General features: G+C 56.3%; 2 protein-coding genes across 22 annotated transcripts; one reads left to right on the top strand and one right to left on the bottom strand.

The window, feature by feature from the left end:
- Nucleotides 1–991: 991 nt before the first annotated feature.
- PLCD3 (phospholipase C delta 3) lies at nucleotides 992–18,786 on the bottom strand. 3 transcript variants are annotated; one of them, XM_074343275.1, is made up of 16 exons: nucleotides 18,420–18,786; nucleotides 14,848–15,054; nucleotides 9,457–9,618; nucleotides 9,102–9,330; nucleotides 8,630–8,759; nucleotides 7,565–7,793; nucleotides 7,048–7,249; nucleotides 6,749–6,893; nucleotides 5,921–6,073; nucleotides 4,526–4,663; nucleotides 4,250–4,400; nucleotides 3,302–3,418; nucleotides 2,503–2,669; nucleotides 2,177–2,312; nucleotides 1,904–2,053; nucleotides 992–1,709 (listed from the first exon to the last, which is right to left on the bottom strand). In XM_074343275.1, the coding sequence occupies exons 1-16, from the start codon at nucleotides 18,568–18,570 to the stop codon at nucleotides 1,621–1,623; spliced, it is 2,556 nt and encodes an 851-aa protein (XP_074199376.1). In that variant the 5' UTR covers nucleotides 18,571–18,786; the 3' UTR covers nucleotides 992–1,620. The 3 variants fall into 3 exon arrangements, with proteins under 3 accessions (XP_074199376.1, XP_074199377.1, XP_010957797.2); XM_074343276.1 differs by having other exon boundaries at nucleotides 6,770–6,893; XM_010959495.3 differs by lacking the exon at nucleotides 14,848–15,054.
- An 18-nt stretch (nucleotides 18,787–18,804) lies between these two features.
- On the top strand, nucleotides 18,805–26,493 carry ACBD4 (acyl-CoA binding domain containing 4). Of its 19 annotated transcripts, XM_074343280.1 has the most exons (11): nucleotides 19,178–19,440; nucleotides 19,876–19,922; nucleotides 20,706–20,830; nucleotides 21,089–21,209; nucleotides 21,294–21,378; nucleotides 21,643–21,763; nucleotides 21,984–22,070; nucleotides 22,382–22,452; nucleotides 22,543–22,621; nucleotides 23,314–23,453; nucleotides 23,589–25,771. In XM_074343280.1, the coding sequence occupies exons 3-11, from the start codon at nucleotides 20,743–20,745 to the stop codon at nucleotides 23,745–23,747; spliced, it is 951 nt and encodes a 316-aa protein (XP_074199381.1). In that variant the 5' UTR covers nucleotides 19,178–19,440; nucleotides 19,876–19,922; nucleotides 20,706–20,742; the 3' UTR covers nucleotides 23,748–25,771. The 19 variants fall into 19 exon arrangements, 14 of the variants coding, with proteins under 14 accessions (XP_074199384.1, XP_074199381.1, XP_074199382.1 ...); XM_074343283.1 differs by lacking the exons at nucleotides 19,178–19,440; nucleotides 19,876–19,922 and adding an exon at nucleotides 18,805–18,918; XM_074343281.1 differs by lacking the exon at nucleotides 19,876–19,922.
- Nucleotides 26,494–27,826: the final 1,333 nt, after the last annotated feature.

Here is a 27,826-nt window from a genome sequence, read left to right as displayed (position 1 = left end):
GACACAGGCCCCGAGGCCTGACCAGACCTGGCCTTGCGGGGGCCAGATGGCTCTTAATTGTCCTTCATATTCTTAACGCTGGACTTGGCCTCACCGTGCCTCCCACCATGGGGCTGCAGTTTGGCCCCTGTGTACTGGGTACCCAGACTGCCCAGCCCAGTGGTTCACAGTTCTGTACAGGGGCGCTTCTGGGCCCCTTTCAGACACAAATTCATCAGAACCAAATGCCACTCTCCGCATAAACTGAGAGCACGGTGAGGCTGTCACTTCCTACATCAGGTCATGGGGTTGCAAGAAGGTGGAGGCAGCCGAACCCTCCCAGGCCCTGGGTTCTCTGGGGGCCGATTCCAGCCCCCCATCCCCTGCCCCAGGCCATCCTCTGGGCACTGCTGCCAAGCTCTGCCCTTGGTACTGTTGCCTGAAGGAACCCCAGATGCCAGGGCTCATAATTAATCCCAGAAAGTCACTTTTCTAATAGGCTTTCTCTGGATCCTGTCATCTGGTGTCTGGACACACTCTCCCAGCATCTCTGGGGGGCCTGGTGCAGCCTGCTGCTTTCCAGGCCTTGGTCTAAAGACTGGCTGTAGAAGGAGAGCCCCAGGTCCCTGGGGTTTGTCTACTCAGCAGATAGGGGCTTCAAACCCCGCTGAGCCTGGAAAGCTGGGCTCTCTATCTGAAGTTCCTCAGAGTCCTGTCCCCCCCCCCCTTTTGGGGCAGAAGCCCACCCACCTGCTCTCTACTCATCCAAAGCCCCTGGTGTGTGTGGGGGGGGGTGGGGCTTGTGATTTGGTGTCCTCAGTCTTGTGATACTGGCAGCGGCTTTAGCCAAGAGCAGGAGTCAAGGCTATTTCGAGCTGTGGCATCTCCTCCAGCACCCCTGGCTGTCTTAGACAAATAGCCCTGCTGTGGGAAGGGTCCCAAGGGACACTCCCCCTGCCCCTTCCCTCCTTATAGGGTGTGGCCTCAGAGGTGCTGGGGCAGGTGGCAAAGGTAAAATAAACTTGCTTCTTTATTTTTAAAATAGTCTTGTTCTACTGTCCTCTCCAGGGGTCTTCTATGACACAAGTTATAAAACCGACTTCTGGGTTTCCCCAGGACCCCTGCCACCCTCTCCCTGCTTGCTTCAACAAGGGAAAGGAGCACAGGTTCACGAGCTGGAGGGAGGAGCCCAGGAAACCCTGGAGGGGGAAGGAGGGTCTTAGTGGGTGGCTAATGCCTGGAGACAGGGGCAAGGGGCCGGCTGGACTCCTTGCGGGAAGGAGGCTGGGATGGCCCCACTGTGGAGCAGAGAGTAGCTAAGGACTCATGTGTCCTGCTCCCCAAGTCTCCTGGCAGCAACAGGCCTGGTTCTTCACAAGCCATGACGTGACGATGGGTGGGCTGAGGCCCCAGGTTGCTGGGGCCATCTCAAGGCCTAGGGAGGAGATCAACTGCCTATTCTTCAGGAGGGGCCGAGGCAGCCCTCAGCACCCAGTTGAGACCAGAGCCTGGCGAGCAGGCTGAGTGGGCAGGCTGGAGGGGGTGGCTCTCCCATCATCCCTCCACTCCAGGGGAGGAGAGGGCCTCCACCACAGAATGCATACTGGCACCTGTGGAACCTGAGGTGGGTCAGCCGTGTCCTCAGAAGCGCTGGATACAGATGTGGACAAAGAGCGTGGCTGGTGACAGTGAGGCCCCATCCTTGGAAAGCAGGTGGATGTGGCGGAACCCTGTGGGGTGGGTAGCCAGGCATCAGCTTCTCTGCCTACGGCCCTGTGGGGCCGGGCATGTGGGGGCATAGACCGCATCCCACCCCGAGGGGCTGGGCCCCAGCTCAGGGTGGGCAGGCTACTGGAGGAAATGGGCGGCACACGTGAACAGGGTCTCGGAGGCCCAGCCCCCATCCCTTTCCACCCCCACCAACCTTGCTTCAGGCTGTTGAAAGGCAGCGTAAACTGGCCCACAAAGTCATTGGGGGAGGTGGAATCATAATCTTCTACCACGAACCGCACCAGCACCAGCTCCGGAGCCCGCAACTGGAACTGCAGGGTCTGCCCCCAGCGGGGGTTGAAGCCTAGGGCGCAGGCCTGGCAGTCAAGAGCTCGCGGGGCAGCCTGCCCTGCACCTCCCGCCCTTCTCTGCTGTCTGTCCCCAGATCTCCGCCCCCACCGCCCCCCTGCACCAGCAGGGTCCCCACCATTGTTGAGCACGTAGTTGGTCTCCTTGCGAGCACAGTCTGCGGGCACCCCGTGGATCTCAATGCGCACCAGCGGGTCCACGATGGAGTTTGGCTTCTCAGCGTTCAGCTTAGGCAGCTGCTGTGCAGTCAGCACCTGCAGGCGATGAAGGGAAGCCTCAGTTTGGCCCCCCTCAGAGCAGGAGGCCCCTGGCCCTCACACCAACCCTCCCACACAAGACTCAGAAGTGAACTTTCCTCACACGAGCCATCCCCAGGCCTCTGCAGACAGGGACCTCTGCAGAACAAGCTCTGACCCTGGGTAGGGTGTGTTCCAGACTGCTGACCTGGATGGTGAGGGTGGTTCTGGGGGGTCCGGGACTCTCGGGGTCAAAGGTTGTGTCAGGCTGCCGCAGACAGGCGGGTTTCAGGACGTAGCCACACTGCCCGTTGATGAGGAAGCGCCCAGCATTGAGGTCCATCTCATAACCTGGTGTCTGGAAGTTCAGGGCCACTGTGGACACAGCGGGGGCAGGGCAGGGGCTCTTAGTGGCCCCCTCTTCACTGCTCAGTTTCAGGGGTCTCACTGACCTCCCCCCAGACAGACCTTATAGAGAGAGGACCCAGGGTCCCACTGCCTGGGTAGTGCTGCCCCACCCCCACCATGGCTGTGGGGTACAGCACCACACAGGGGACCCAGCCCCCTTAAGGCTGGAGGGAGGGGCTGGGCCTGGGCCTGGGCCAGAGCCAGGGCCCAAGGAAGCCAGAGGTTTCCCCGCCTACCCACAAGGGGACCATATTCCTCTCCCTTGGCGATGCTCAGCATCCCTCCAGAGCCCACCCTCGTCAGTGCTGACTTAGTGGGGACTGCTAGGGGTGTGTGTGCGTGTGTGTGTCTGTGTGTTGGGGATACATGGGAGTGGAAGTTGTTAATTTCCACCTTCATTAAAAAAAATGTGATATTTTATAATGTCAACAAACAAGCCCGATTTGTGTTTCCCCACTTACCTTGCTGACAATTTTTTTAATGTTATTATCAACAAAACCCATTTTCCCCACCTTCTGGAAAGCTGTGTGGCTCCATCAAGAGGCCACCCCTGCGAAGCAGCCCCCTGCCCACTCCCTGCTTCTGCTGCCCCTACTCACCCAGCTGACAGCCCGAGTTCCACATCTCCTGGGGGCTGTAGTTGGCAGAGTTCATCCGCAGCCCCAGCGGGTAGACTCGGGTCAGTTGTTGGGCATTGTGCCTGACGAAGCTGTTCCCTGGGGGAGAGTAGGGGCAGGACTGTGATGGCCCCTGGGGACAGTGTCCCTCAGCCGGTGCCAGGGCCTGTCACCTCCCCTCCCCTACCTCCAGGGACATGCTGGGAACAGGCTAAACACACATCCCCAGCTCCCCCTACCCCCAATCCTCCTCCTCTCTGATGAGGGGGTGAGGGTCCTCACAAAGAGTCTGCCGAAGTCCAGAGAGGGGCAGGGACCCCCCCCGCCACAGCCTGCCGCTGCATCCCACCCCAAATCCCCACATTTCTGACTCAGTGGGTGGGGCACCAGGCCTCAGGCTGACATCCCCTGTATTTCATCACTCATCCCACAAGCACTTCCTGTCGGTCATGCCTCCAGGCCTTGGTACAACCTGCTCCTCCTGTCTGGAAATCCCCTCCCCTCTTTACCTGGCTGCTTCCTCCTCATCCTTCAGTCAGGTGTCTTCTCAGCCATCACCTGCTCAGGAACCCTTCCCTGATCTCACCCTTTCCTGCTGGGCTCCCCAGCCTCTGTCATGCCTAACTGATGGCGCTGCACTGTAATTATCCGTCTGTGTCTGGCCCCACCACTAGGTTGTGTGCCTGGTGAAGGCATACAGCAGCCTCCCTCCTCCCTATGTCCTCTTCCCTCCACATACACTTGGCCCGGTGCTGGGCATGTGCTGGGCACTCATCCCCTCAGCCCCTCTCTGGGGTCCTCCTGATTTCTTTACTGTCCCTGAAGCCCTTTCAATCTCTTTTGTGGATCAACATCTACCCGACCCCAATCAGGAGCCCACACGTCCCCACTGCCCTCCTGCCCCCAAATGCCCAATGTCCTGGTTCCTACCTGCCTCTCGGATGAGCTTCTTGGCCTTGCGCTCGCTGAGGGAGCTGACCTGGCAGGGCTGGGGCGGGGTCGGGGCTGGGCGCAGGGTCCGCAGGCGGGTGGCACAGCAGTACACTGCCAGGGCCGACAGCTCCGGGGAGATCTGCTTGGCCTGGGAGACGAGCCTCAGCGGGGGTCCGCTGGATCCAACCCACCGCCTCCATCCTCCTGCCCCAAGCTCCACAGTAGTACCAAGCCCCTGCCTAGTCCGGGATTGGCCCAGCCAGGCCCACTCACCCGCCGCTTCTGCTCTGCGGCCCCCACCTCCTCTTCCTCCTCCTCCTCCTCCTCCTCCCGGTCTGATAGAATTCCACCATCCTCATCCCGAGCAGCTGGCAGCTTCTTCCCTTTCACCAGGACCCGGCCTTTCAGCTGCTGTAGAAGCCAACATGGAAGAATTAAGCTCTCCTGCCCCTATGTGGGCTGGTTGGTCTGTCATTCAACCACCACTGGGTGAGGGGCTGGCTGGAGGTGGTGAGCAGGGAATGGGAACACAGCTGAGTGACGTTTCTAATAGGAAAAAACCTATAAGGGGAACAGCTTATGGGGCTACCCACAGGGGGCCTGCTAATGAGGTCCCTCCAAGCATCAAGATACAACATAGCAGCCAGTACAATGAATGAGGCAGTTCAGGGCTGAATGAGGAGCCCTCTTTAAAAAACATTTCATATGAAAGAAGTGAGTGTAGAACATGTGATCACATGATCTTCTTTATGTATCCTTTGAAAGAGAAGATAGCTATGTATATAGGTATATATGCATGGAAAAGTTTTGAAGGGATACACAAGACACCATTGAAGATGGTTACTTCATGGGAAATAGGACAGGGTGAGTCTGAGTGGAGGGAAAACCGTTTTTCATTGTTGTATGCTTTTGTTGCAGCTCCATTTTTTCTTTTACCATATGTATGTGATTTTCATACTAATAAAAAAAATCAAATCACGCACAAAGGTGAATCAACATTCCCTGCATATCTGGGATTGGGAGTAGGAGAGATTCTCAAGGAGCCCAAAAAGGACAAATGTCCTGAGGGGGCAGATAAAATGCTTGGGGGCTTGAGAGGAAAGAAGAAAGGATCAATAACTGAATCACTATGCGGAACACCAGAAACTAACTAACAACACTGTAAACCAACTATACTTCAATTAGAAAATAAGAATACATAAAAAAGAGGAAGAAGAAGGAAGGACCACTTCTGGCCAGAGAGCTGAGGAAGCTGTTAAGGCCACAGAAGTGGCCCTTGATGCTGAGCTAGAACTCTAAGCGGGTGGCGCCTGGCGAGCACAGGTGGCTGGGAAGGGAGCTCCAGGTGAAGACAATGTCAGCCTTCGAGGTGGGAATGGCCAAGCCTGCAGGGCCTCCATGGGCAGGAGGCAGAGCAGGGAGGGCAGGGCCAGGTCATGGAGGGCCTTCCACGCCAGGTGAGAGGGTAGGGTGTGTCTTGTCAAAATGCAAGGCAGACAAGTGACAAGACCTTGGGGCGGCAGATGTCAGATGAACAGAGAAGCAAGGGAAGGTTAAGGCAGAGAGAGGGGAGGGTCCTGCACAAGGAAGGTGGCATGAGCGGAGGTGGATGGTGGGCCCCAAAGCCAGACCCTCCCCCCATCCAGGCTAGGGGTCTGGGAGTGTCACCTCTGGGGACGGCAGCTCCTCAGGGTTGTGGGAGTCCAGCACCTGCGTCACCAGCATGTCCCCCAGGATGGTGCGGAGGTGGCGGGCCATGGCAGCCTGCTGCTCCAGCCCACAGTGGTTCTCAAGGGACAGGATGACGGGGTATGGGGACAGCTGGCAGGGGAGGAGGCAGCAGCTCAGAGCCACTCCCCCCTCCCCCACTGGGACCCTGCTACACCCCACCCCCACCCCCTTCAAGACAGGCAGGCAAAGGAGGGCTCTGGAGAACCCACTCTGGGGAAGACTGAGTCGGTGGGATGTGGGACACCCCAGGGTCAGGGTGTATGTGGAGAGGCAGAGGTCAGATCTGGGGCCTTGGGAAGGGATGGCCTGTCTGGGGAAATGAGAGCAGCTGCAGGAATCTTTTTATTTTATAAATGCTCTTTATATATTAATGACATTGATCATGTCATTTAGGTTGCAAACTTTTCATCCCAGCCCGTCATTTGTTGATGGTAAGATGTGTATAGCTTTGCAGAAGTTGCAATTTTATGTAGATGCAACGTTGAGCTTCTCTTTTATGCCTTTCTCTTTGTGAGTCATGATTAAAATGTCCTTCCTTACCCACAAGGTTTTCTTCTGGCAATTCTGTGATTTTAATACATTTACTAATTATGAGAGTAGAAGAAGGGAGCCTCTTACCCAGCTTTATTCTACCTGATTGGCCAGTGGTCCCAGCCATACTTGGTAAAAGTGATTCTCTGGGCAGGGGTTTCTTTTGGAAGAACGGAGGGTGGCTGGGCTCACTGGGAAAGCTCTGGGTCTGGGCCTGGGGTTCCTGGGGCTCACCATGAAGGCATGGTCACGTACTGCCTGGATCACATCTCGGAAGAAGATCTTGGAGGTGAGGGTGTGGCCATGGTAGATGACCGGCTCCCCTCCTGGCCCCTCCCAGCAGTCCAGTTCCACACAGCGGCATCCCTGGGCAAAGGCCCTGTAGATGGATGGACAGGCAACGTGTCAGGAAGCAGGGCAACAGGCAGGCCCCAGGTAGGCTCCAGGAAGCCCACAGTGGGAATTGAGCCCCATATGCCCCCCAAGCTGGGCTCCCAGACATGTTCACCCCCATAGTCCCCCAACTATGGTACCTAACATAGGCCTCAGTGCTGCTGGGCCCCCCGATCTGAGAGTCAGTCAGATAGGTATTGTGAGAGGAGGAGATGAAGTAGTGGGCGAGGGGCTGGTCCATGTCCTGGAACACGCACTTATGGGCCGGGTCCAAGGCAGCCCCCTCAGGTGACAACAGGTACATCATGAAGCCATCCAGTGTCATCAGCTCGTGTTGCTTGGCTGCAGGAATGGGCAGAGGAGAGCGTCAGGCCGCAGAGGGGACCCTCCCATGTCTGGCTGCATGCCTTAAAGCTCATTCAACTTAGTAATAATGAGCACCTGCCTACTGACTAGACTCTACATATCATTTAATTTCAACCCAACACCGTGACATTACTATGCCATTTTACTGATGTGGCAGCTGGAGGCGAGGTAACCTGCCAAAGACGGTGCCCACAGCCAGTAGCAGCAGAGACCACTTAGCTGGGAACCTGGACCTGTCAGAGGCCAAGCCCCAGGCTGTGTTGGCCCAAACCCCATCGTCAGATCCCTCACCTGTCTCGTTGAGCTCATAGGTGTGGATGAGCTGCTGGGCACGGGCCAGCGTGGCACCATCCTCACCCTGGTCCTCCAGGAACTCCAGCAGCTCAGGGGCGCTAAGCACATGGTCCTCGCCTGAGTACCGATGGAAGATGTCCTCCAACTCCGGGCGTTTCAGCAGCCGCCGAAGAAACTCCTCAATCTCAGTCCCCTCCAGTCGCTCGTTGTTGGAGTGGTCACACTCCTGGAAAGCAGCAGAGAGACACTCAGAGGAGGAGGACACCCTGGGAGGGCGGGCCTGTGCTGACACACCTGTCATCCACCCCAGCTGGGAAGGAAGGTGATGTCCACCACTTCACAGGGAGAGAAACTGAGAGCCAGTGAGGCTCCAGGTCTTACTCAGACTCACACAGCTGGTAAACTCAGGGCTGGGAATCTAAGGAAGGTCTCTTATGTTCAGTGCCTGTCTCTCTGTACCATAACCTACCCCAAGAATCAAAATGTGGGAGGAAAAATAGTGACCTCAGGGCAGGGTGAGCCTCTGTGCCAAAATGCCCCTTCCCATGTGTACCCCTACCGTTCTCACCCTCACCCGTTCACCCCCAGGGGCAATAAGCAACACACAAATGAAAACTACATGGTGTAGTCGACTAGAGCTGTTGGCCTGGCTCCATAGGTGCCATGGCCTTCCTGTCTTTCATTGTCACAGGCTGGTCACACAGTCCACATCCACACAGGTGCCTCCGTGTGCTCCGACTGGGCCGTAGATGCAGAGCCCACCCCTGAATGCCCCTGTCTGTGCTCCCTCACGTGGGGTGGACATGGGTACACGTCGGGGTGCCACACATGCCACAGTGGAGAGAAGTGTGCCTGTGAGCCCAAGGTCCTCCCTACCCTTGGGCTCTGCCTGAGAGTGAGTAAAGAAGTTTCAGGGGAGGGTAAAACGCCACCCAGGCCCAGATGTGGCCTTTCTGCAGAGGCCACTCTCCCCAAAAAAGCTGGGGGGTGGGGGGAGAGAACTGGTAACTCAGATGCTGGGGGAGGACAGAGAGCAGAGGTCAGAGGGGTGGCAGTGCCCACCTTGAAGAGGCGGTAGGCGTACATGTCATTCATGTCCACGTTGACCATTCGGAGCAGGCTCTTGATCTCCTTGAAGCTCATCTTACTGTCCTGGTTGGAGTCGGCCCGGTGCAGATAGGAGTGGATCCAGGTGTGGGTGCTCAGGAAATACCAGCAACTGGCTGGGCGCCGCCCCCGGCAGTCGCGTAACTGACTGGTAGCTCACACCCCCGACTCTGGGGGCTCCTGGGTTTGGAGGCTGTGCTTCCCCCTCAGCCTGTGGACCCCCTGAGCACCACAGCTGTGTCCTCCGGGACCCGCGCTCCCCAGAGACAGGAAGCCGCGTTGCCACCCTCAGTTCTGAAGACAAGGGACTGTCTCAGACCGTGGGTTCCCTAAGGACGAGGCCATGCCTCCCCTGGGCCTGGGGTCCTCCCGGGACAGAGCCAGCCCCCCTCCACGCCCGGGCCCGCTGCCCTCTCTGGGAGGATATTGGTCGAGGCGCTCGCGCTGGCTCATGGCGTCAAGGCGCATGCGCAGCTTGGCCAGCCCGCGCACCCAGCGCTGGGCCTCCTCCGCCGTCGGCGCCGCCAGGTCCAAGTTCTTGCGGCTCCCCTTGAAGGCGATGGTGAGGCAGCGCGCTGGCTCGAAGGCACCCCCGAAGCGCCGCAGGCCCTCGGACTGGTGGCCCTCGCGGACGGCCTCGATGTGCTGCACGAAGACTGCGGGGAGCGACGGGACACGAGCGGCCGGGTCAGGGCGCTGGGGCCAGGCCCCCACTGTCCCCAACCCGATACTGTCCCCAGCACCCCCACCACCAGCCCCGCACCTGCCCAGCCCCAGCTCACAGATGTGCTGCGATGGTGCGCGCGGGATGCGCCGCTGAAACCACACGCTCAGGCCATCCTCCTGCAGCCGGTACAGCCGCTCCTTTTGCCACGTCCTCGAGCGGATCTTGCAGAGCCGGGAGCCCCGCAGCATGGCTTGCACGTCCTCATCTTCAGTCAGGCCTGCGGGGGCAGGAGGCCATGGGGCATCCTGGCCGGATTTGTCCGACCCTGCCTGCCGGCTCTCTCCACCCTCCTCCTAGCTGGAAGCTGCAGCCTCCCTCTCAAACCCCTGCAAACCCTTCGAGGTCACTTTTCCTCTCCTTGTAATATGCCCCAGTACCGGCGTTGGCTCAGGCTTTTTGGCCTCAAGGCCTGTGTTTAGTGTGTCCCACCCAGGCCCACTCTCCTCCCTGCCAAGCAGCCTCCCCTGGAGGCCCTCAGAGCAGAGCATCTGCTCAGGCAGCAACTGGGACTCAGGCCTCACTAAAGGTTACCCTTTCTGCCTCTCCCCTCCATCAGGGCCTCCAGCCTTCAAGCCCAGAATCTGTTCTCAACAGCCTTTCCCCTTGACATGAAACTCTGACCATCAAGAGGGTAGTCTCATTAACTAACCTAAATCTTTCTTGCTGCAACCCAAGCTCCTCTGCTTTCCCAAAGACAAGGGAGGACAGCAGAGGCCACTCTGGCTCCTGGGTGACAGGCCAAGCATACCAGGCCCATCCCTGTCTTGGCCAGCCTGAGGCTGATCTCCAGATGCCCTGGTGAGGTCCAGCCAAAGCATGATCTCCTGTGACATGTGGTGCTCCCCCTTACCCAGTCACTGTCACACCCCATGTAACCCCTCATCCCACATGTGTTCTCCGGTCACAGCATCCATATTCTTTAATAAGATAAAATGTTTACAAAATACGTACTACATGCCAGACCCCACTCATGTATAAACACATAAGGAAACAAGTGCAGAGATGCTTCAGGAACTTGCCAGAATTCCATGGGTGGGAAGGGGAAGCAGGCTTCAAATCCTGGAGGTCAGGCTCTAGCACTGTCACCCTTGGCCACTACACTGACCCCTCTGCTCCTGTTTCTATTCCCCCTCTCCCCACTCCCGGCAACCACCCTGGGCTTGGGAGGGTAAGAAACAGCAGATTTAAATTCAGGGGTCCGGGGAGTCAAATCCTAGTTCTGTTATTTCCCAGTTACACGGCCTTGGTGGTACCACCCTGTGACGGCTCTAAGCCTCATGTTCTCCATTCATAAAATGGAGACCACAGTAATACCTGCTAGGGAATCTAAAATTCAGTCAAGTTGCTACCCATCCTGGTGGGGCCACACCCTGCTCGATTCACCTCAGCAGGCGTCAGAACCAAAGGTTTATGAGCCAGGGGATAATAGAATGTGCAGGAACCAGCCAAATTGTAGGGTCCACGGCCTTTGCAAGGGGGGCAGCCAGGAGTGGATGAGGGCCCAGAGTTTCCAGAGAACCGGAATCTGGATTTGTATGTGAAGCCTCCAGATTTTTCAATGTTGGCAATTAAATCAAATTGAAACAAAAAGCCCTAAAACACCACTGCGTGGGAAAAAGGAAATAGGATAGTGCTTCTCTTCCTCCCTTTATTTTAATAAGCTCCCGGTACTGGGTTCGGCCCCACAGCCCCTGCCTGCCCACCTGCAAACCCTGACCTAAAGAATCAAGTCTAAATTCCTGGGTCTTCCTCTCACTCTCTCTAGGAGCTTTTATGGGATCCTTCTCCTGCCTCTTCCTCACAATGGAGTCCTTCAAAGACCAGCTCAGATACCTCCTCCTCCAGGAAGCCTTCCCTGATTTGTCCTCAAATAGGCATTCTCCTTCCCTGACCTCCAACATTTTTTACTTTAATTAAAATGCCCTGCCAAAATTGTAATTTCAGTGGACTTTAATAAAACCCGACACTGGAATATCCTCACCTCAGTGCTTGTATCAGAGCCAGGCTACAGCCAGTGTTTTCTGAAAGGGAAGGCAGATGGACAGAGAGCTGGGGGACTAAGTGCATTCTAGCCCCAGCCCTATACCATCTGTCCCAGTTTCAGGGCAGAGGCCTGTGGTTCTCAATCCTGGCTGTGCATTAGAATCACCTGGGGGAGGTTGTAAAACCCATGACCCAGAGATTCTCATCCAGGAGGTGCAGGTTGGGGGTTGGGCATCTGTATGTTTAAAATGCTACCCTGTGACTTTGAGGACAACTGTGATTGAGAATCATGGTCTCAGCAGCAGGAATAGAAACCTGTAATCTTTAAGAGGCTGTGGTCAATTTGTGACCCTAATGGCTCCAAGGGGTCTCTAAGGGTTTAGACTGTGGCCTTCTGGAAGGGTCATGCCCACTCTGGTGCCACCTAGCCAGTAAGGGGAGGTGGAACCCTCCTTCTTCCAAAGAGCTGGAACATGGCATGTGCCAGGCCAAGAGACTCACCAGATCCTCAGCCCCCTATCCCCATATCCAGGCAACCTCTGAATTCTCTCATCCTGTGGGTGGAGGCAGGGCAATCAGGGGAACCTGCAGGGCCACCAGGACTGAGTCCACCCCTCCTCTACCTCCTCAGCTGTGGGAAAGGGGACTTCTAGCTCCTGTGACAACGGGCTTTTCAGCTGGGGCCACCTCCCCTGACCCGGCCAGTCGTCTGATGCCAAGCCCAGAGCTGGTGGGGGGAGATGGAGAGGAAAGGGGCTGGTGAATGACTAAGGCCGGAAATGGAGGTGAGTCACTGACGGCCTGCTTTGTCCAGAGTTTTCTGCAAACAGGGCAAGAAGAAAGGCAGCGAGAACCCCTGACCAGCCCCCAACCGGGACAGGTCCCATGTTGAGGCGGCCCCTGCTCCTGGCCGTCATTCCCAGCTCCCCAGGAGTCTGTTTGGGGAAGGAGTGACATTCTATTCTGCCCACTCAACTAGCACTGGTGCCCAGATCACACTGCCCCTTGGACCACACTGTCTCCCAACCCCACTGCTGGGGGAAAAAGCCACACAGAATGAGGGTGACATGCCAGGCCAGGCCAGGTGCTGAGTCCCTGGGTGGGTGCCTCTATTTCTCCATTACTTGAGCTTCTGAACCCTGGGGTAGTGAGGGGTCTGGGGTGTCAGACAGGAAGGGCAGGACCAACAGAGGTAAGGGGGGTAAGGTCAGGAGGAGGGCCCAGGCCCCAGGCAGTGATGCTGGGAGGGGCCTGGCTCTGTCCATCCACCCAGGAGACATTTATAGGTCTTGCCAGACCCAAACCCACAGGTGTTTCCTTGACCTCACTGCTACCTGCTCAGAGCAGGTGCACAAGCTGCCTGCTTCCTGTGGTTTCTGTGGGTTCTCTATCCATCTCTGCCTTGAACCTGGAGCTGGATTGGGCCAGCACCATGACCAACTTGACCAAGCAGAGAGGGGAATAATCATGAAATAATAGTAGTAAAAATGAGGACAAACAATAGCCAAAATGTAGAAAGAACCCAAGTGTCCATCAACAGATGAATAGATAAGCCAAATGTGGTATATACACACAGTGGGATGTTGAAACGGATTTGATATTACTTACACTTCAATTTTTAAAAATTCAGAAACAGTAAATTGGAGGTTACCAGGGGCTGGGGAAAGGGCAGAATGGGAGATTGTGGCCTAATGGTTACAAAGTTTCTGTTTAGGGTGATGGAAAAGTTTTGGAACTAACACATCATTGTGAATGTAATTAATTCCACTGAATTTCCTGCTTAAAAATGGTTTAAATGGCCAATTTTGTATTCTATTATATTTGACCACAATTTTTGGAAAATTAATAATGCAATATGCCAGAAATCACTGTCCACTTTAAATGGCTGAATGGTATTGTATGTAAATTAATTCTAGTAAAGCTGTTAAGGAGGCACAGAGCAGCTAGCCAACTTGTCCAGGGTCATGGGTCGGTAAGTGGTGGAGTTGGAATGCATTTCGAGTTGGGGCAGGGTGGGGGTGCTAAGCCAAAGGCCTCTGTGTCAAAGGCTGAAAGGAGCACACAGACTCTGTGTGGGGCCTGTCCACAGGGGGCACCAACAAATGTTAATGAAGAAAGAAACCAAGGAAACCGAGGCAGTGCCCAGTAGGGAGGAGGGACCTGGGTCTTCTGCTACATCTGTGCTTCTCAGTCCCGTGGGCTCCAGCTGGTTCCCTCTCCTGCCCAGCCCAGCTCCCTGTTGTTAGCTGGGCCCAGACACCTTCCCTGGGAGGACTGCTGATCTCAGCCTCCAGAGAGAGGCCAGGAGGCGGTGAGGAATGGGCAGGCCTGCAGTTTCCCAACGACCACCTTCAGCCTGGGCGGTTTGGGTGGGGTGTGATCTGGGGCCTGAGCAATTTTGTGGCTAAGTCTGGGGACAGCTCAGTGGCAGTGCAGGAAGGGGCTGTAGGAGGCCAAGTTCATGTCTGGTTCCCACTCTCATAGATGGGCCACTGATGATCAGAGAGGACAAGTTGTGTTTGCTGAAAGCAGTGTGGGTCAGCCAAGGCAGGATGGACGCAGGGGCTGTGTAGGAGGCAGGCAGAGGCCAGAGCTGGCTGGTGGCGGGAGTAGGAGACGCTGTGTGGTCATGGGGCATGTATGCAGACAGCAGGGTGTGTAAGGAATGAAGATATGTGTAGGGGGTGGTGTGTGCATATAAGGTGTGTACATGTGTACGTGTATGGGGTTGGCGGGTAGGAGGAAGGTGGTCAGCTTGGGGTAGAAACTAGGCAGTGTGTGTGTGTGTGTGTGTGAGAGTGTGCGTGAGCCAATGCGCACTCAGGAAGGGCACATGGGGCTCCAGCAGGAATGTGAGACATGCAGGGAACAGCGACAGCCGACAGCGTCATGCCAATGGGGGGAGGGGAGGAAGAGCAGCTTTTCCCGGTGACTGAGGCTATGGGGCTCTGGGGGCACAGGCAATGATGAGGAGTCTCCAACACCTTCCCACCTGAATTCTCGGGCCAGCCAGTAGTCCCAGCACGTCAGGTACCAAGAGTGTCCCCCTCGCCCCAGTTGGCTGCCACACCCAAGGCTAGAGCCCAGCAGAGCTCAGAGCCAGAATCCATAACATTCCTTAAAGGATCAACAAAGTCAGGAAAGGCAGGCAGTGCTTCCCCTACCCCTGCGGACACAAGGCAATAAAGGTGGCAGCACCCTTTGCAGCAGGGCCAGGCCAGTTTTGAAAGCCTGTTTCAGGGCAGAGATTGTGAAGGAAGGGGGTGCTCCTGAGAGCTGAGGAAGGAGGAGAGGTGAGGGAGGCCAAAAGGCATCACAGAGTGAGCCCCCTAGTCCTGCCTGGCATGTGCTGGCGTGACCTGGAGGGCTAACCAGCCCTCCCCACCACCCAGGCACCTGGTGGGACTTCTGGCTACTCTGAAGACCCCCACCTGCCAACCTCACCCCTGGCAGCCCCACTCACCCTGCAGGAGACGTCCTGGGCAGGCCATCGGGAGAGTCCACTTGCCCTGTGGCCCCTGGTGATGTGTGCAGACCAGGGAAGGGAGCAGATTCTGCCCACTCAGTGCTCTGCTCCCAGGGAGGATTAAAGGCGGGGTGGAGCATTGGAGGCACAGGGACAGACGGGGGCTCTGGGGAGATAGGGTTGCCAGATCAAATTCAGGATGCCCTGTTAAATGTGAATTTCAGATAAACAATAAATAATATTTTAGTATCAGTATGTCCAAAATTATTTGTTGTTTATCTGAAATTCACACTTAACAGGGTATCCTATTCTTTTTGGCAACCCTATGAGGAGGACACCCCTGGAGGCTGGCAGAGCCACTGTGAGGGAGGGGTGTAGCAGGCTCCCCCATCCTGGCATAAATCACTCATTCATCTACAGTGTTAGGAGCATGGACTCTGGGTTCAAATCCTCTCTTGGCTACTTCCCAGCTTTGAATCCTTGGCAAGTTACTAAACCTGTCTGAACCTCAGTTTCCTCACTTGTAAAATGAGGCTAATGGTTCTACCTGCCCCATACAGTTGTGACTTTAAAAGAGCTAATATGTGAAAAGTGCCCGCACCTTGCTGTAAAGGTGTTAATTAGTATTCATTAATTCTGGCAATAAAGAGCCATCATTGAAAATGATGGCTTTGGCGGCAGAGGGACAGTGCTGCCTCTTAGCCGCGTGGCCTTGGCCAGTTACTTCACCCCCTCCTCCTGGGATTTCTCTTCTGTAATGTGAGGACAGGGCAGCACCTTTCCAGGGGGTAGTGGGGGTGGCCAAGGATTAAGCAGGATCTGGGCTAAGGCGAGCTCAGCGCTGTGTCTGGCGCTCACTGGGCTCCTCTTCTTGCTGTTCAACTGTTCCCTGGCTTCCTGGGGGCAGGCAAGCCAGCAGCCCAGCCTGGGGATGGGGATGGGTGCCCCCAGAGGACTGGACCCCAGGCTACACAAATAACTCCCTCTCAACATGGGGGCTGCTCTTCCTCCCCTCTCATCCTGGTTCCCCGCAGTGTGGCCCAAAAGGCCCCTTTTTTTCCTTAGGCCCCTCTGAGTCTTTGACTCTGACCCATGCCCTGCCCTAGTCTCTTGACCGGATCTGAAATGAAATCTGTTCTCTGTTAGCCTAAGGGGTGTGGTCAGGCAGTGACAAGCGAAGCCCTGAGGATTATTTCAGGAGAGGCAGCTGTGGGTCGGAGTGGAAGCTAGCCGGGTGGCAGACCTAGGGCCTTGGCCTTGACATCCTGAGGAGCTGGGCCCAAGTCCACCCTGTCCCTGGACTCAGCGAGGCCTGGAGAAGGGCATTCCCCACAGACTTGACATTCCTCTCTTTCATCAGTCACTCAGCAGGACAGTGCAGTGGTGGGGAGGGAGGGTGGCCCAGATGACATTCTGACGCCCACATAGTTCCCTACAGCGTCACCGTGACAGGGTGCCCAGAGCTCCTGTGCAGTCTGACTCAGCCAAAGGGTGCTGAGTCTTGGGCTCAGCTGTAATTTGTCTACAAGTGTCCCCTGACACTACACCGTACGCTCCCCCAGGGCAAGGCTCTGTGCTCTTCATCTCTGTAGTCCCAGCCCCTGGCATAGCGCCCTGGCTCACTGATGGCACTTAGCAAATAATGTGTGTGAGTGAAGAGGCAGACAGGTGTGCAGGAGCATGACCTCAGCCCTGCACAGCATCCACAACCCCCACAGGTGGCTGACTCCCAGGGCTGCTTCTTTGGCCTAACACCAGCCCTTGGCTGTGTCGGTGGCACCACAGCTCCCCCTGGCCATCCTCCTCTCCCCAAACCACTGCCCCTTAGCCCAGAGAATGACACTGCCACCGATCAGACAACTTTCAGATCCCGCCAACTGCAGAGTCCAGCCCAATCTACGTCCCTGTGGTTCTGGAATCCATCTCAGCTGCACCAGCCCACATCTGAACCCCACTATAGCTTGGCTGTCTCCTTGTTTTACCTCCACTTTCATCCAAGCCACCCCTACTCTACCAAACACCTGCCTCTCTCCTCCTGCCTGAGACCTCTCCCGGGCTCCTGCTGCCCTCCAGAGAAAGGCCATAAAGAGGGGTCTTGAGGATCCAGCCTCCACCTGCCTCTCCCTCTTTTCCTCACTCCAGTCTCCTTCCAGATCTGGGGTACAGCGGGGCCCTCACTGGCTGCCCAGCATCTCACTTGCCCCTCCTTTCAGAGCCCTGTTTCTTTGCTTCATTGTCTGACATCCATGCTGGTGCTTCAGCTCTCTGAGGGTGAGAACTGTGTCTGTATTGTTCACCGCTGAACCCCCAGGGCAGAGCATACTACAGTCACTGGATAAATGTTTGTTGAATGCACATGTAATTGATGGAGGGTAGAGCAGAGATCATGTCTTCTTTCTCTGTGATGAGAGTGCCAGGCATGGTGCTCAGAACATAGTCAGAGCTCAATATATTCAGGTCAAATAAATGAGAGAAGGTAGAAGGAAGAGCAAGGAGGTGGAGAGGCAGTGGTAAAGAGAAGGCCAGTGCAGCAAACGGGACCCCTGATTTTTGCCCAAAGATTCACGCAGGTCTCCTGGCAGCCCTGCTCTTCTGTTCCCTCTGCCCCACCTCCGACCTCTCCATCGTTAACTATTCTACCGACCGCTACTCCACTACACCACTTCAGTCTTATGTACTTTACATTTTATAAAATAATCTCACGCATACACCCCCTCGTTCAAGCCCTCAACCACCCAGTCAGTCCCACTTTGCCTAGACTCTGAGAGGGTGCCAGCAGCAGTGTGGGGTCCACACCAACCTTTGCCCTTTCCTAGCTGTGTGGCCATAGACAAATTCCTTGCCTTCTTGGAGTCAGGTTCATCTGTGAAATGAGGATTATACTTATTTGCTTCTCAGGAAGGTGAAGAAGAGCGAAGGTCACCACATCTGTAACCACCCAGCGCCTGCCTGTGTCTGGGAGATGCCTCCTGAACCACAGTTACATTCCTTCCCCAGTGACTTCCCCCAAGACTGAGAGGGCAGCTCTGGCTTTTTGACTCCAAGGTCAGTCTTCTCATCACTTGGACCAGCCCTACCAGTGCTGTGTGGCTGTTGTAACCCCAGTGCAGGCTGCAGGGTTGGAGGGCTGGCTTGAGATGCCAGCCCCTTCTACAACTCTCACTCCCTCCTAAGGGGGCCAAGAACCCAGGATGCCCAGGGGGGGTTGCCCTAGAAGGTGTTGGGGAGGGGGCTAGGGATACCTCAAGCCTGTTCCTCTCCACTCTCCCTGCCCTCTGGAACCCCAGTCTGCGCCCCTCGTCCAAACTCCCACGCCACACGTCCCGCGGGCGCCTCCTGGTGGGAATTCCACAAAGGCCATCCCTGGAGCCTATCTCGGACCCGGGGACCTGGCGTGACCCCAGGTGCGACCCACCCACTGGAACGGTGCTGGCATTCCTTCCCTCACCAGATTCCCCAGAGCTCCATTGGGAAGCCCCGAATAGCTCGCCGGAACACCCCGACCCTCCCTGTCTTAGCCCCCCGGGCCCGTCCGCGCCCGCCCCACCCCGCCCCTGCCGCTCACTGACCCATCTTCTTCAGCGCCCGCAGCCCGGGCCTCTTGGGGCCGCCGTCCTGGGATGCGGGTGGAGACGGGAGCGCGACAGGCGCTGCGACTTGGGCCAGCACCGGGGGCTCCTCGGGTGGCCGTCCGCGGCTCCTCCAGCGGCCGCACAGCATGGTCAAGGGGCCGGGGCCGGGCCCGGGGCTGCGCGCGGAGCCGAACGAAGAAACTTAGCGGCCTCGGGAGGGAGTCGGGAGGAGGAGGTGTCGGGAGGAGGGAGAGAGGGAGGGACGAGGATCAGGGAAAGGAGGGACCGGGAGAGAGAGGGCGGGGCGGGGCCGGCGCGAGGCGGCGGCGGGAGGGGGTGGTGACCCGGGGCGGAGAGCGGTGACCTCGCAGAGGTTGGAAGAGGTGGCCTGGCCCACGCCCCGAGTCTCCGCGTTCGCCCCCGGCTCCTGCGTCCGCCTTCCCATTCTCCGAGCGATCCTCGGATCCCGGGCCTACTGGTGTCCAGAGCCCCCGTGGTGAGGAGGAGGCCTCTGAGGCGGCGAGGTCTGCCCTCTGGCACAGATGCCCTCTCCCTTCCCGGGACCCTGACTCAGTGCAAACTCAGGAACCCTCTCCACCCTCCCCTTCCCCGTCCCGCCGGTGGCTTCAGAAGGGAGCCAGACAGGGGACCAGGTCTGCTGGCCAGCTCGTTATGGGCCTAGGGTCCGGGGGCCCGGGAAGCCGATAGAACCCCGAGAGCTTAGCGGGGTGGCTGGGCAGCCCGAACCAGAGGAGTGGGGAGCGGGAACTGACGGGAGGTGGGGAGGGAGGAAGGCACCGGTCGTTACGTCATAGGATTAACTCTCTCAGCGCCCGGCCAGTTGTAGAAGACTCAAAGCTGACTGGTCTGGAGAGGATGGGGTGGAGCTAAGTCTGGAGTCCCCGGCAGAACGCCGGTTCTGGGGATCGAAGCTTGGGCTTGTTGGCATCCCCACCGGGCGTTTTATCGTCCGGGGACGGCCACCGCACGCTGCGTAAGCTGTCCGTGACATCAACCTGTGAGTGAGCGTTGAGTGCAGGTTTTGGTGACCATGTCTTTCGTGCACTGATTACTTATGAAACTACCAGCGTATCTGTGCGCAAAGGGTGGGATCTGCGTTTTCTGCAGCGAGTGCCCTGGCTAGGGGGCGGACAGCTGGGTGCACACCGCCACTGGGCGGCGGCCAGGAGCGTGGCATCCCAAAGAGAAAGCTTAGTTTCTCAGGACCTAGATTTGCCACCTACTGCTCTGCTTCATTCTCAGATAGCCCCAACCCAGAGATTCCGCGTGCTGGCTTGAGTCCTCGCACCTCTCTGGATATTCTTTCTGAATATCAAGCCTTCGTCTCTGTACTTTTGATCCTGCAATTCCTTCCTTCAGGAATGACATTCCTTATTCTCTCCTGGCTTACTCTTAAGCCTTCCCAAACTCAGATCCAATGTCCCTCTTCCAGAACCCCTGATCTCAGGACATGATTCCCCTTTGTATCCACAGGGCCTGGTAAGTGTTTGAAGAGCTGAACTGCGTGGCTCGAATTGCGGGGCCTGGGTTCACCTGACAAAAGAGGGTTTCCACCAGGGGGCGCAAGGAGTCAGCGTTAGTTCACAATGTCCATTAGGGGGAGTTTCTGCCGCCTCTGGCAGTCTAGGGTTGGGGAGCCAACCGCAGCTTCGCCCCGCCTGATTGGGAGAGGCATCACTAAACTATTTGCATACTCTTGAAAGGGCTGCGCTGAGTAGTTGAGGTATAGAAGAAATCTGAAACGGGCTCTCTCATTGGCTTAAGTTCCCTCTTGTTCCGCGTCCCTTTCCCGGCCAATCCCCGTCCGGAGATCAGTCCGAAGCCTAGGCTAGTGGCGAGAGCAGACCCAGGTGTCCGGACATTGGGCGCTGCAGGGTGAGTGCCGGGCGGCCGAGGGGCTGGGCCGGGGTATTGGGGGCCAGGGTGGGAAACTATTCGCCCCGCCCTGACTCCTCTTGGCTTACTGGTTTGCCTGTCTAGGAGTTTAAGATGTGCATCTAGAGAGGCACTGCCACCCTTGCCACCTGCCCTTCCATCGACACACCGAGGTCCTCTCCATCCACTCTGGTCCCGCCCACTCTACCTTGGGGTAGAAAAAGGAGTCTCCTCAGTCGCAGCTTCTGACCTCCCGGTTACCTCACTCAGGCATCTAAAGAGCTTAGTTTGCCCCTCTGGAAAGTGGATCAGTGGCTTACAGAGGCGTGCGCCGGGGAAGGGAGGGGTACACAGGCGGCCTGCTCACACACAGGCTTGTTCGTGCAGAGTGGCTCAAAAGTCGAGCTCCAGGGCTCAGCTGGGTATGGGTACCAAGTATGAAAGTCCAGAACCCAACTGCCAGAAACAGTTCCAGGCTGCAGTCAGCGTCATTCAGAACTTACCTAAGAATGGTGAGGATATGGGGACCTGTTTTGGGGGGTCAAGACAACTGAGATCCGCCTCCCAGGAGGCTCTTATCCTTGCAGTTTTTGCAGGCAATTCCTTGCCTGAGCTGTCTTTGGGGGCTCCCTCTGCCACCTGTCCTTGTCCATCTACCCTGGATGGGACCCCTCACCATCTCTGGCCCCACCAGGGGTGGTTCTCCCCCTACCTCCATCCTTTTGGAGCTAGGGGTGATGCTCTGCCCTCCACTTCCCAACCGCTGCCAGGCTCTTACCGCCCGTCTTATGAAGAGATGCTGCGATTCTACAGCTACTACAAGCAGGCTACCATGGGGCCCTGCTTGGTCCCCCGGCCTGGATTCTGGGACCCTATTGGACGTTATAAATGGTGAGCTCCTCATCAGTTGGGCACACAAGCCTCAGCTGTCAACCAGTCTTTCACACCCCTCTGCCCACCCCCACCTCACCCTAGGGATGCCTGGAATAGCCTGGGCAAGATGAGCAGGGAGGAGGCCATGTCCGCCTACATCACTGAGATGAAGCTGGTAGCACAGAAGGTAGGGAGAGGCTGCAGACTCCTCTCTGTGCCCAAGCTCTCAGCCAGGTGGCCTGCCCCCCCCCCCCACAGTCTGATCCCCATTATGTTTCCTGCACTTTGGCACCTCTGTGGCAATTACCACCTTCTTGCTGTCTCTGGTTCCTGACTGGGCACAAAGTGGATATGACAGGGCAGGAGCAGGGTAGGGGCAGCCCAGCTCAAGGGGTTAGGAGGGCAGTCGTGGGAGGGGCCAGCCCTTCCCATTAGACCCCCTCCCACACAGGTGATCGACACGGTGCCCCTGGGTGAGGTGGCAGAGGACATGTTTGGTTACTTCGAGCCCCTGTACCAGGTGATCCCTGACATGCCGAGGCCCCCGGAGACCTTCCTGAGAAGGGTCACAGGTCAGGCCCCCAGACTGGGAACTCCACAAGTGCTGACTGACCTGTCTTAGGGGGCTGCTCAGTTGGAAGGGGACCTGGGGACAGAGGGCTCCAGGTGATGTCCCTGTAAGGACCCCAATCAGTGCCTCTGATGGGGTGGCTCTCAGGAAGAGTCCATGGTTAAAGGGGAACAGGGGCCTGATCTCTTCCAGCCCCACCTCTGGGTGCTGTGTCTCCACAGGTTGGAAAGAGCAGGTGTTGAATGGAGATCCTGGAGCTGCCCCAGAGCCTCCTTGCCTCCCCAAGGAACCAGCCCCTCCAAGTCCAGGTCAGTGCCTGGACAGGAGGGGCAGGGAGACAAACCCAGACCAGTGGTTTGGGGGGACCTTTAGACAGTGTAGAGGGGAGAAGACTAGATGCCACGCTATGCCTTTCACACCTCATGCCCACAGACGCCGAGACCTCCTGTGCTCCGGAAGGCCAAGGGACAGGTTCCAGGGCCTCACTCAGGGATCCATCTGTGCCCCTTGTGGCAGTATCTCTAATGTCCCCTGAACAGGTGCCTCTTCCCAGTTGCATACCCCTCTCCTCCCTCCAAAGCCTCCCTCTTGTCATTAATCCTACTTACCCCCTCCCCAGAGTACAAGCCATCCAGGGACCTGGACTCTGAGGTTTTCTGTGATTCCCTGGAGCAGCTGGAGCCTGAGCTGGTGAGACCCAGCCCCATTCCTTCTCCTTCCCCACCCCACTGTGCCCTGGCTGCTCCCACCAGCCGCCTGGGACTTTGTGACTCATCTCAGCAGGTTGATGCAGAGCAGAGGGGCGCCCTTGGAGGAGAGCCTGATACCAGAAACAGCCCCATGCCCACCGCAGAGAAAGGTGAGCCGCTGCCTGACCCTTCACCCACTTCTGTCCTTCCCTGTGGTTCTGGTGCCCTGGGTCTTCCCCTGGCTGCTCTCTTGGGGCGGAGGTGAAAGTCCAGTACTGGGCACTGGGGAGAGCAGCCTCTGCCCAGGAAGGGTTGCCAAACAGCCAGACACTGGCCTGGATGGGCAAAGTCCCTGCCTGGCCTCCTCTCTGAGGTCCACCAGGAATCTGTACCCGTTGCTGGCTCTGAGGAAGGGCGGCTGGGGGCGGAGTCCTAGTCCAACTCTCACCTACAGCTTTGTGGCCTTGGGAGTCATCCTTTCTCGCTGGGCCTCCCATTTGGGACTCTCAAAGGAAGACAGTGAGCAATGCCCTATCCCCTTCTAGAACTTCCAGCGTGCCATCTCCCATAGAGGTATTTTCATAAATATTATCTCCTTTATTCCTCAGGGCGAACAGCCCTGTGAGGGAGATGATATAATTTTCAGATGATGAATGAGACTTAGAAAAGTTATTGACTTGCCCAAAGTAGCGCTGGGGTTCAAACCCCTGGCAGCCATGGATGGACAGTACAAGACTCACACTTGGTACAAGGGATTGCACTGTGCTCTTACTCATTCCTGGACCTGCCCCAGCCTGCCACCACCCTGCCCCTTGCTGAGTTGCCTCCTGAGTCCCCTTCCCTCTGTGTCTGTCCTCTGCAGAAAATTTGGGAAGCAGCCTGCTGGGGCCCCAGGAATTGGACACATGGCTGATGGGGACAGTTCAGGCGCTGCAGGAGAGCATGCAGGACGTCCAGGGGAGACTGCAGAGCCTGGAGAGCATGCCCAGCCCCCCTAGGCAGGTGAGCACCCCCCACCCCAAAGGCCCAGAGCAAGATTGGGGCAGAACTTTGAGGGTCTCTATTCTGGGCTCCTCATCCAGCTACTTTTGTCTTTGTCCCCATGTCTCTACATGCCCACACCTCTGCCTTCTCCAGAGAATGATGTGGCTCATGGTGCAAGCAAGGGAGTCAGGGGGTCTAAAGTGCTTCTGCCCTGGAAGGAGAGTGGGAAAGGCCCTCCTTTCCTGCTCTTACTTCCCTCTGCCTGAAGAGAAACTGAGGACAGTTGGAATTCCAATGACTGGAAGGATCTGAATGTGTCTGCTCTTTGTATTGGAGCTGGCGGGGGGTCCCTCTTGCCCCTCAGTCAGGATTTCTTCTGTTCCCACCCCACTAAAAAAAAAATCAGCCCTTGCATCCCCGACTCCTTCCTCTGGACTTCTAGATCTGCTTGCCCCTTATACCCTGGCTTCTGTAAAACAAGTAACAGCAGCCACTTCTGGAGCCCCAGCTGTGTGCCAAACACATCGCTTGCATTATCTCATTTAATCCACACAACAAACCAATGAAATAGGTTTTCTTTTCATTTCCCTTTACAGATGAGGAAACTAAGGCTCTGAGAGGTTGAGTAACTTACCTGAGGGCACACAGCCCAGAAGAACCTCAGAGAGCTGCTGTGAGGATTAGATGAGATAATGCATGCAGGTACTTCTGCAGTGCAGGACTTCTCAAATGGGATTCATTGTTACCATTACTATTAACATTAAGTGATGGAGCTGGAGTAACCCCAGGTCTATCTCCCTCCAAAGGTGGCAGCCACCATTAACTACAAGTCTGTTCTTGAGTAGCCTGGGATGGAGAGGGCAGGAGAGAGCTGAGTTCCTGGATATGGGGGAATCACTCCAAAGACCCCTAACCCCTTGGCAGGAGTTGCCTCAGATCCACAGTGGCTAACCTTTCAACGCCTACCCCCCCAGGGCTTTATTTATTGTTTACCTTTTACTAATTTTATATGCTGAAGATTTTAAAGATTTTCACCCTGAAATACTTGGGTTTACATTTGTGAAAATAAGAACATTCTATTACCTAGCAAAGTCAACAATTTTTATCACACACAATAATTCCTTCATATCATCAAATACCCAATCCAAATTCAAATCGCCTTTTCCAGCTTCCCCATCTGTCCAGGCCAGAAGGACATGATGCACTTGGTTCCTGTCCTTAAGACTCTTTTAGTCTAGATCAGTCCCCTTTCCTTACTATTGACTTGCTGAGACTGGCCAGTGATCCTGTAGAATGTTCCACTTTTGGGGTCTGTCTGATTACAGCCTCGAGGCTAGTTTACATGACCAGATTACAAACAGGGGTGATGTTCTTTCTTCTATCAAGGGACACATGTCTGGATGTCCCAACACTAATGATTCCAGCATGAAACACTAGCATGGATGAAGGGGTGACAGTCTGATCCCATCTCTCGTAGCCAGGGAATGTCCATTCTCCATCAAGCCATTTGACACACAGTTTTTGACTATTGATAAATAATCCTTGTCTGGATCAGTAATTTACTCAGTGGTTGCAAAAAGTGTTGACTTTCAAATTCCATGATTCCTTTAACATTTATTAGCTGTCATTTTTCTGTAGTTTCCCTGAAATGCAGTGCCTTATGGAAGGGCAGAATAAGTGCCTAATTCTTTCTCTTTAATTATTTTTAAAGAAAGGAGTTGATTTAACAGCCACCTGAATGGTGATAAATTTCCAACTTTCTCTTTGAGTATCATTATGAACTCATGGATTTTAAAGATTAAGTATTTCATCAACTGCAGTCATTCTTTTTGATGCCCAGGCTGTCACAACTTTGGTCAGACCCTCCCTTTCAATCTAGGTCCTATGCTCTTACAGTACAACCTCATTAATCTTTAAAAGCTTCCTTGCTTCCTGGTACAAGACACCCCACATGCACTTCTACTTCCCTGCTCCAGACCAGATATCTGCCATTTCTCCACGGAGCCCTGCCTCCTTTTAGCAGAGAAGGGTATTTAGAAACTAAAATCTGAGCACCCAGGGTCCTCATATGAAATATATAGCACATCCTTTACAATATGGGGTCTTTGGGCCATACCAACAGGGTCACTGCTTTATGGCCCAGAGGAGACAGCCCCTCCAGCCTTCTTGGCACCTTGGATTGCCCTGGGAGGAGGATGTGGGAGAGAACTGGGGCCGAACGTGTCAGGGACACACTGGGAGTCCCAGTCCTCAGACTGGAAAGAGGGAGGCAAAAGCAGGTTCCTAAGGCGGGCCCAGCCTGTGCTGAGGCCTGGGCTGGCGACTGACTCCCTCCTCTTGGCAGCAGAGGCCCCCACCCAGGCCTTGGCCCCTCAGGCTCTCCGGTCCGGCGCTGCTCTTCTTCCTCCTGTGGCCTTTCATCGTCCAGTGGCTCTTCCGACAGTTTCGGACACAGAAGAGGTGACTCTCAGTGGAGGGGTCTCTGCAGCCAGCTGAGGAGGCTATGAGCCCCCTGTCCTGCTGTGCCCTGAGCCTTCTTAGAGCCATCCCCCTTCCCGCTCCAATTAGTGTTTGCCTTGGCATCCCTCCCCTTATGGAGGGCCGGATTAGACCCCACTCTTCCTGCAGCTTCACTGGGACTCCCTCTCCCCTCTCCCCCGACCACTTCAGCTCCCTGGGGAGGCTGCAGTTGTGGTGCTTGGCCCGGTTATGGGTTGGCCGGTGACTCCGGGGCGGGGCTGCTGGGTCTCAGCGTCGGCCCTCCCCACTCTCTGGGTCATCTGACTCCTCTCCCACCCTAGCCGCTCCCCGAGGAGGCTCAGCTCTTGGGCAAGTTGGAACTTGGGCCAGGGCCTGGAAGAATGATTGGCTGGGAGGCTGCGGGAGGGAGGCCAGGAGGCCCGGGCGAGTTGGGAAAAGGCGGAGAGAGTTGGCCCTGGGGGAGGGGAGTCAGCTCCGTTTTGCTGGCCGCCCTACCCCCACAAATACTCAGGACGTCTTCACTAAAGATTCACTTGCAAATGAATGTTTCACTAAATAAAATAAAACCTTTATCTTCTGCCGTCTGGGCTGCCACGGAGTGAGGCGGGAAGGGGTCCGAGGTTCACGAGGCTCAATTCTCTCCCCTGTCCCCTCCCTCGCTGCCAGTGGACGGCCCCGAGAGGCCTGTTCCCGAGGGAGCATTCTCCCCGCTCCCGGTGCTTGTGGATGGAACACACAGCCTGGCGTCCAGAGGGGAGGCGCAGGCGGAGGGGCAGCGGAGGCGCCCGGAGCGAAGCGTTGTTGGGGGCCCACAGCCGCCCCTGGGGGTGGAGCCAAGGCTGCGGCCCCGCCCTCCGCCCCGTCCAGGGGGCAGCCAAGCGAGCTGGGGGTTGGGGAAGAGAAGCCAGGCGGAGCCAGGGCCTAGGCTTGGTCCTTGTGGGAAGGGAAAGGCGACTGCTACCTGCTCGGCACGCGGGGCGTAGGGTCGGGGCCCGAGACATCGGTCCTGGAGGTGCCCACTGCCCGTATCCCCCTCCTCAGCTGCTCGCTCCCGGTGCCCCCTTCCCGTGGCCTCTGCATTCAGGCTTTCTAAGAGAACTTTCTGGAAGGCCAAGGGTGGCAGGAGCCTTGTCCCATCCCCACCCCGAACTAAAGAGTAGAGGCGAGGCTTTGTGGGGGGTGGGACCTCGTCAAGATGCAACCAGCCTCTGGGGGCGCGGGGTGCTGCAGGCTGCTTGGGTTCCGAACTTTTGAGTTAACACCTGTATTAAGGATGGACAACTGGAAGGCAGTGGGAGAGAGACCAAATTAGTGCTGGGGATGCAGGCAGAAGCCACCTCTATCACTTGCACACACTAGCAGTGTGACCTGGGCAAGATTCTTAGCTGCTCTGAGCCTGGCTTCCCTTGTTTGTGAAATAACGATGACGATCTCTTTATCATAAGGCAGTCCTGGGAGTTAAGTGACCAGGACATGTAAAACACCTGACAAAGAGTTAAAGTTCAGTAACTGTCAAGGTGCTTGGCCTCTTGTTTGACAGAATTCTAGAATTCCACAGCCTGTCAGTCTGGCCACTCCTGCCCTATTAGGACAAATGAGCCTGTTCGCTGAGCCCTGTCCAGTAAACTGAGGTTGGGCTCAATTGTACCTTCCAAGTCTCTGATTGAGGGTACCCAGGAGTCCTCTGGAGTCTGAAGAGGTAACAATTTGGAGGTCTCTGACTCCCAGTCAAGTTCTCTGCAAAATCCCTTTTTCTCAGGGAGCTCCTCGTGTGAGGGGCAGCTCTCGCTCTCAGGGAGCCTCTTGCATGACTGATGACAAAGCACAGAGGAAGAGCAAGCTTTTCAGATAGACCTGAGTTCTTGGGAGCCAATGGAAAACAGGCTAGAATGTTCAATCTCAAAACATCT

The sequence above is a fragment of the Camelus bactrianus genome, chromosome 16 (genome assembly GCF_048773025.1).
Source record: "Camelus bactrianus isolate YW-2024 breed Bactrian camel chromosome 16, ASM4877302v1, whole genome shotgun sequence".
NCBI classification, from domain to species: Eukaryota; Metazoa; Chordata; class Mammalia; order Artiodactyla; family Camelidae; genus Camelus; species Camelus bactrianus.
This window is presented reverse-complemented; position numbering and strand designations above follow the sequence as displayed.

Excerpts from the sequence above, each read along its gene's own strand:
- PLCD3 (XM_074343275.1), bottom strand. The coding sequence starts at position 18,570 with ATGCTGTGCGGCCGCTGGAGGAGCCGCGGACGGCCACCCGAGGAGCCC. Across the intron at positions 3,419-4,249 it reads GAAGCTCATCCGAGAGGCAG|GGAACAGCTTCGTCAGGCAC; the intron begins GTAGGAACCAGG and ends ACTCTCCCCCAG. Across the intron at positions 2,054-2,176 it reads CAACTACGTGCTCAACAATG|GCTTCAACCCCCGCTGGGGG; the intron begins GTGGGGACCCTG and ends CCTGCGCCCTAG.
- ACBD4 (XM_074343277.1), top strand. The coding sequence starts at position 20,839 with ATGGGGACCTGTTTTGGGGGGTCAAGACAACTGAGATCCGCCTCCCAG. Across the intron at positions 21,379-21,642 it reads TGAAGCTGGTAGCACAGAAG|GTGATCGACACGGTGCCCCT; the intron begins GTAGGGAGAGGC and ends CCTCCCACACAG. Across the intron at positions 23,454-23,588 it reads TGCCCAGCCCCCCTAGGCAG|AGAATGATGTGGCTCATGGT; the intron begins GTGAGCACCCCC and ends TGCCTTCTCCAG.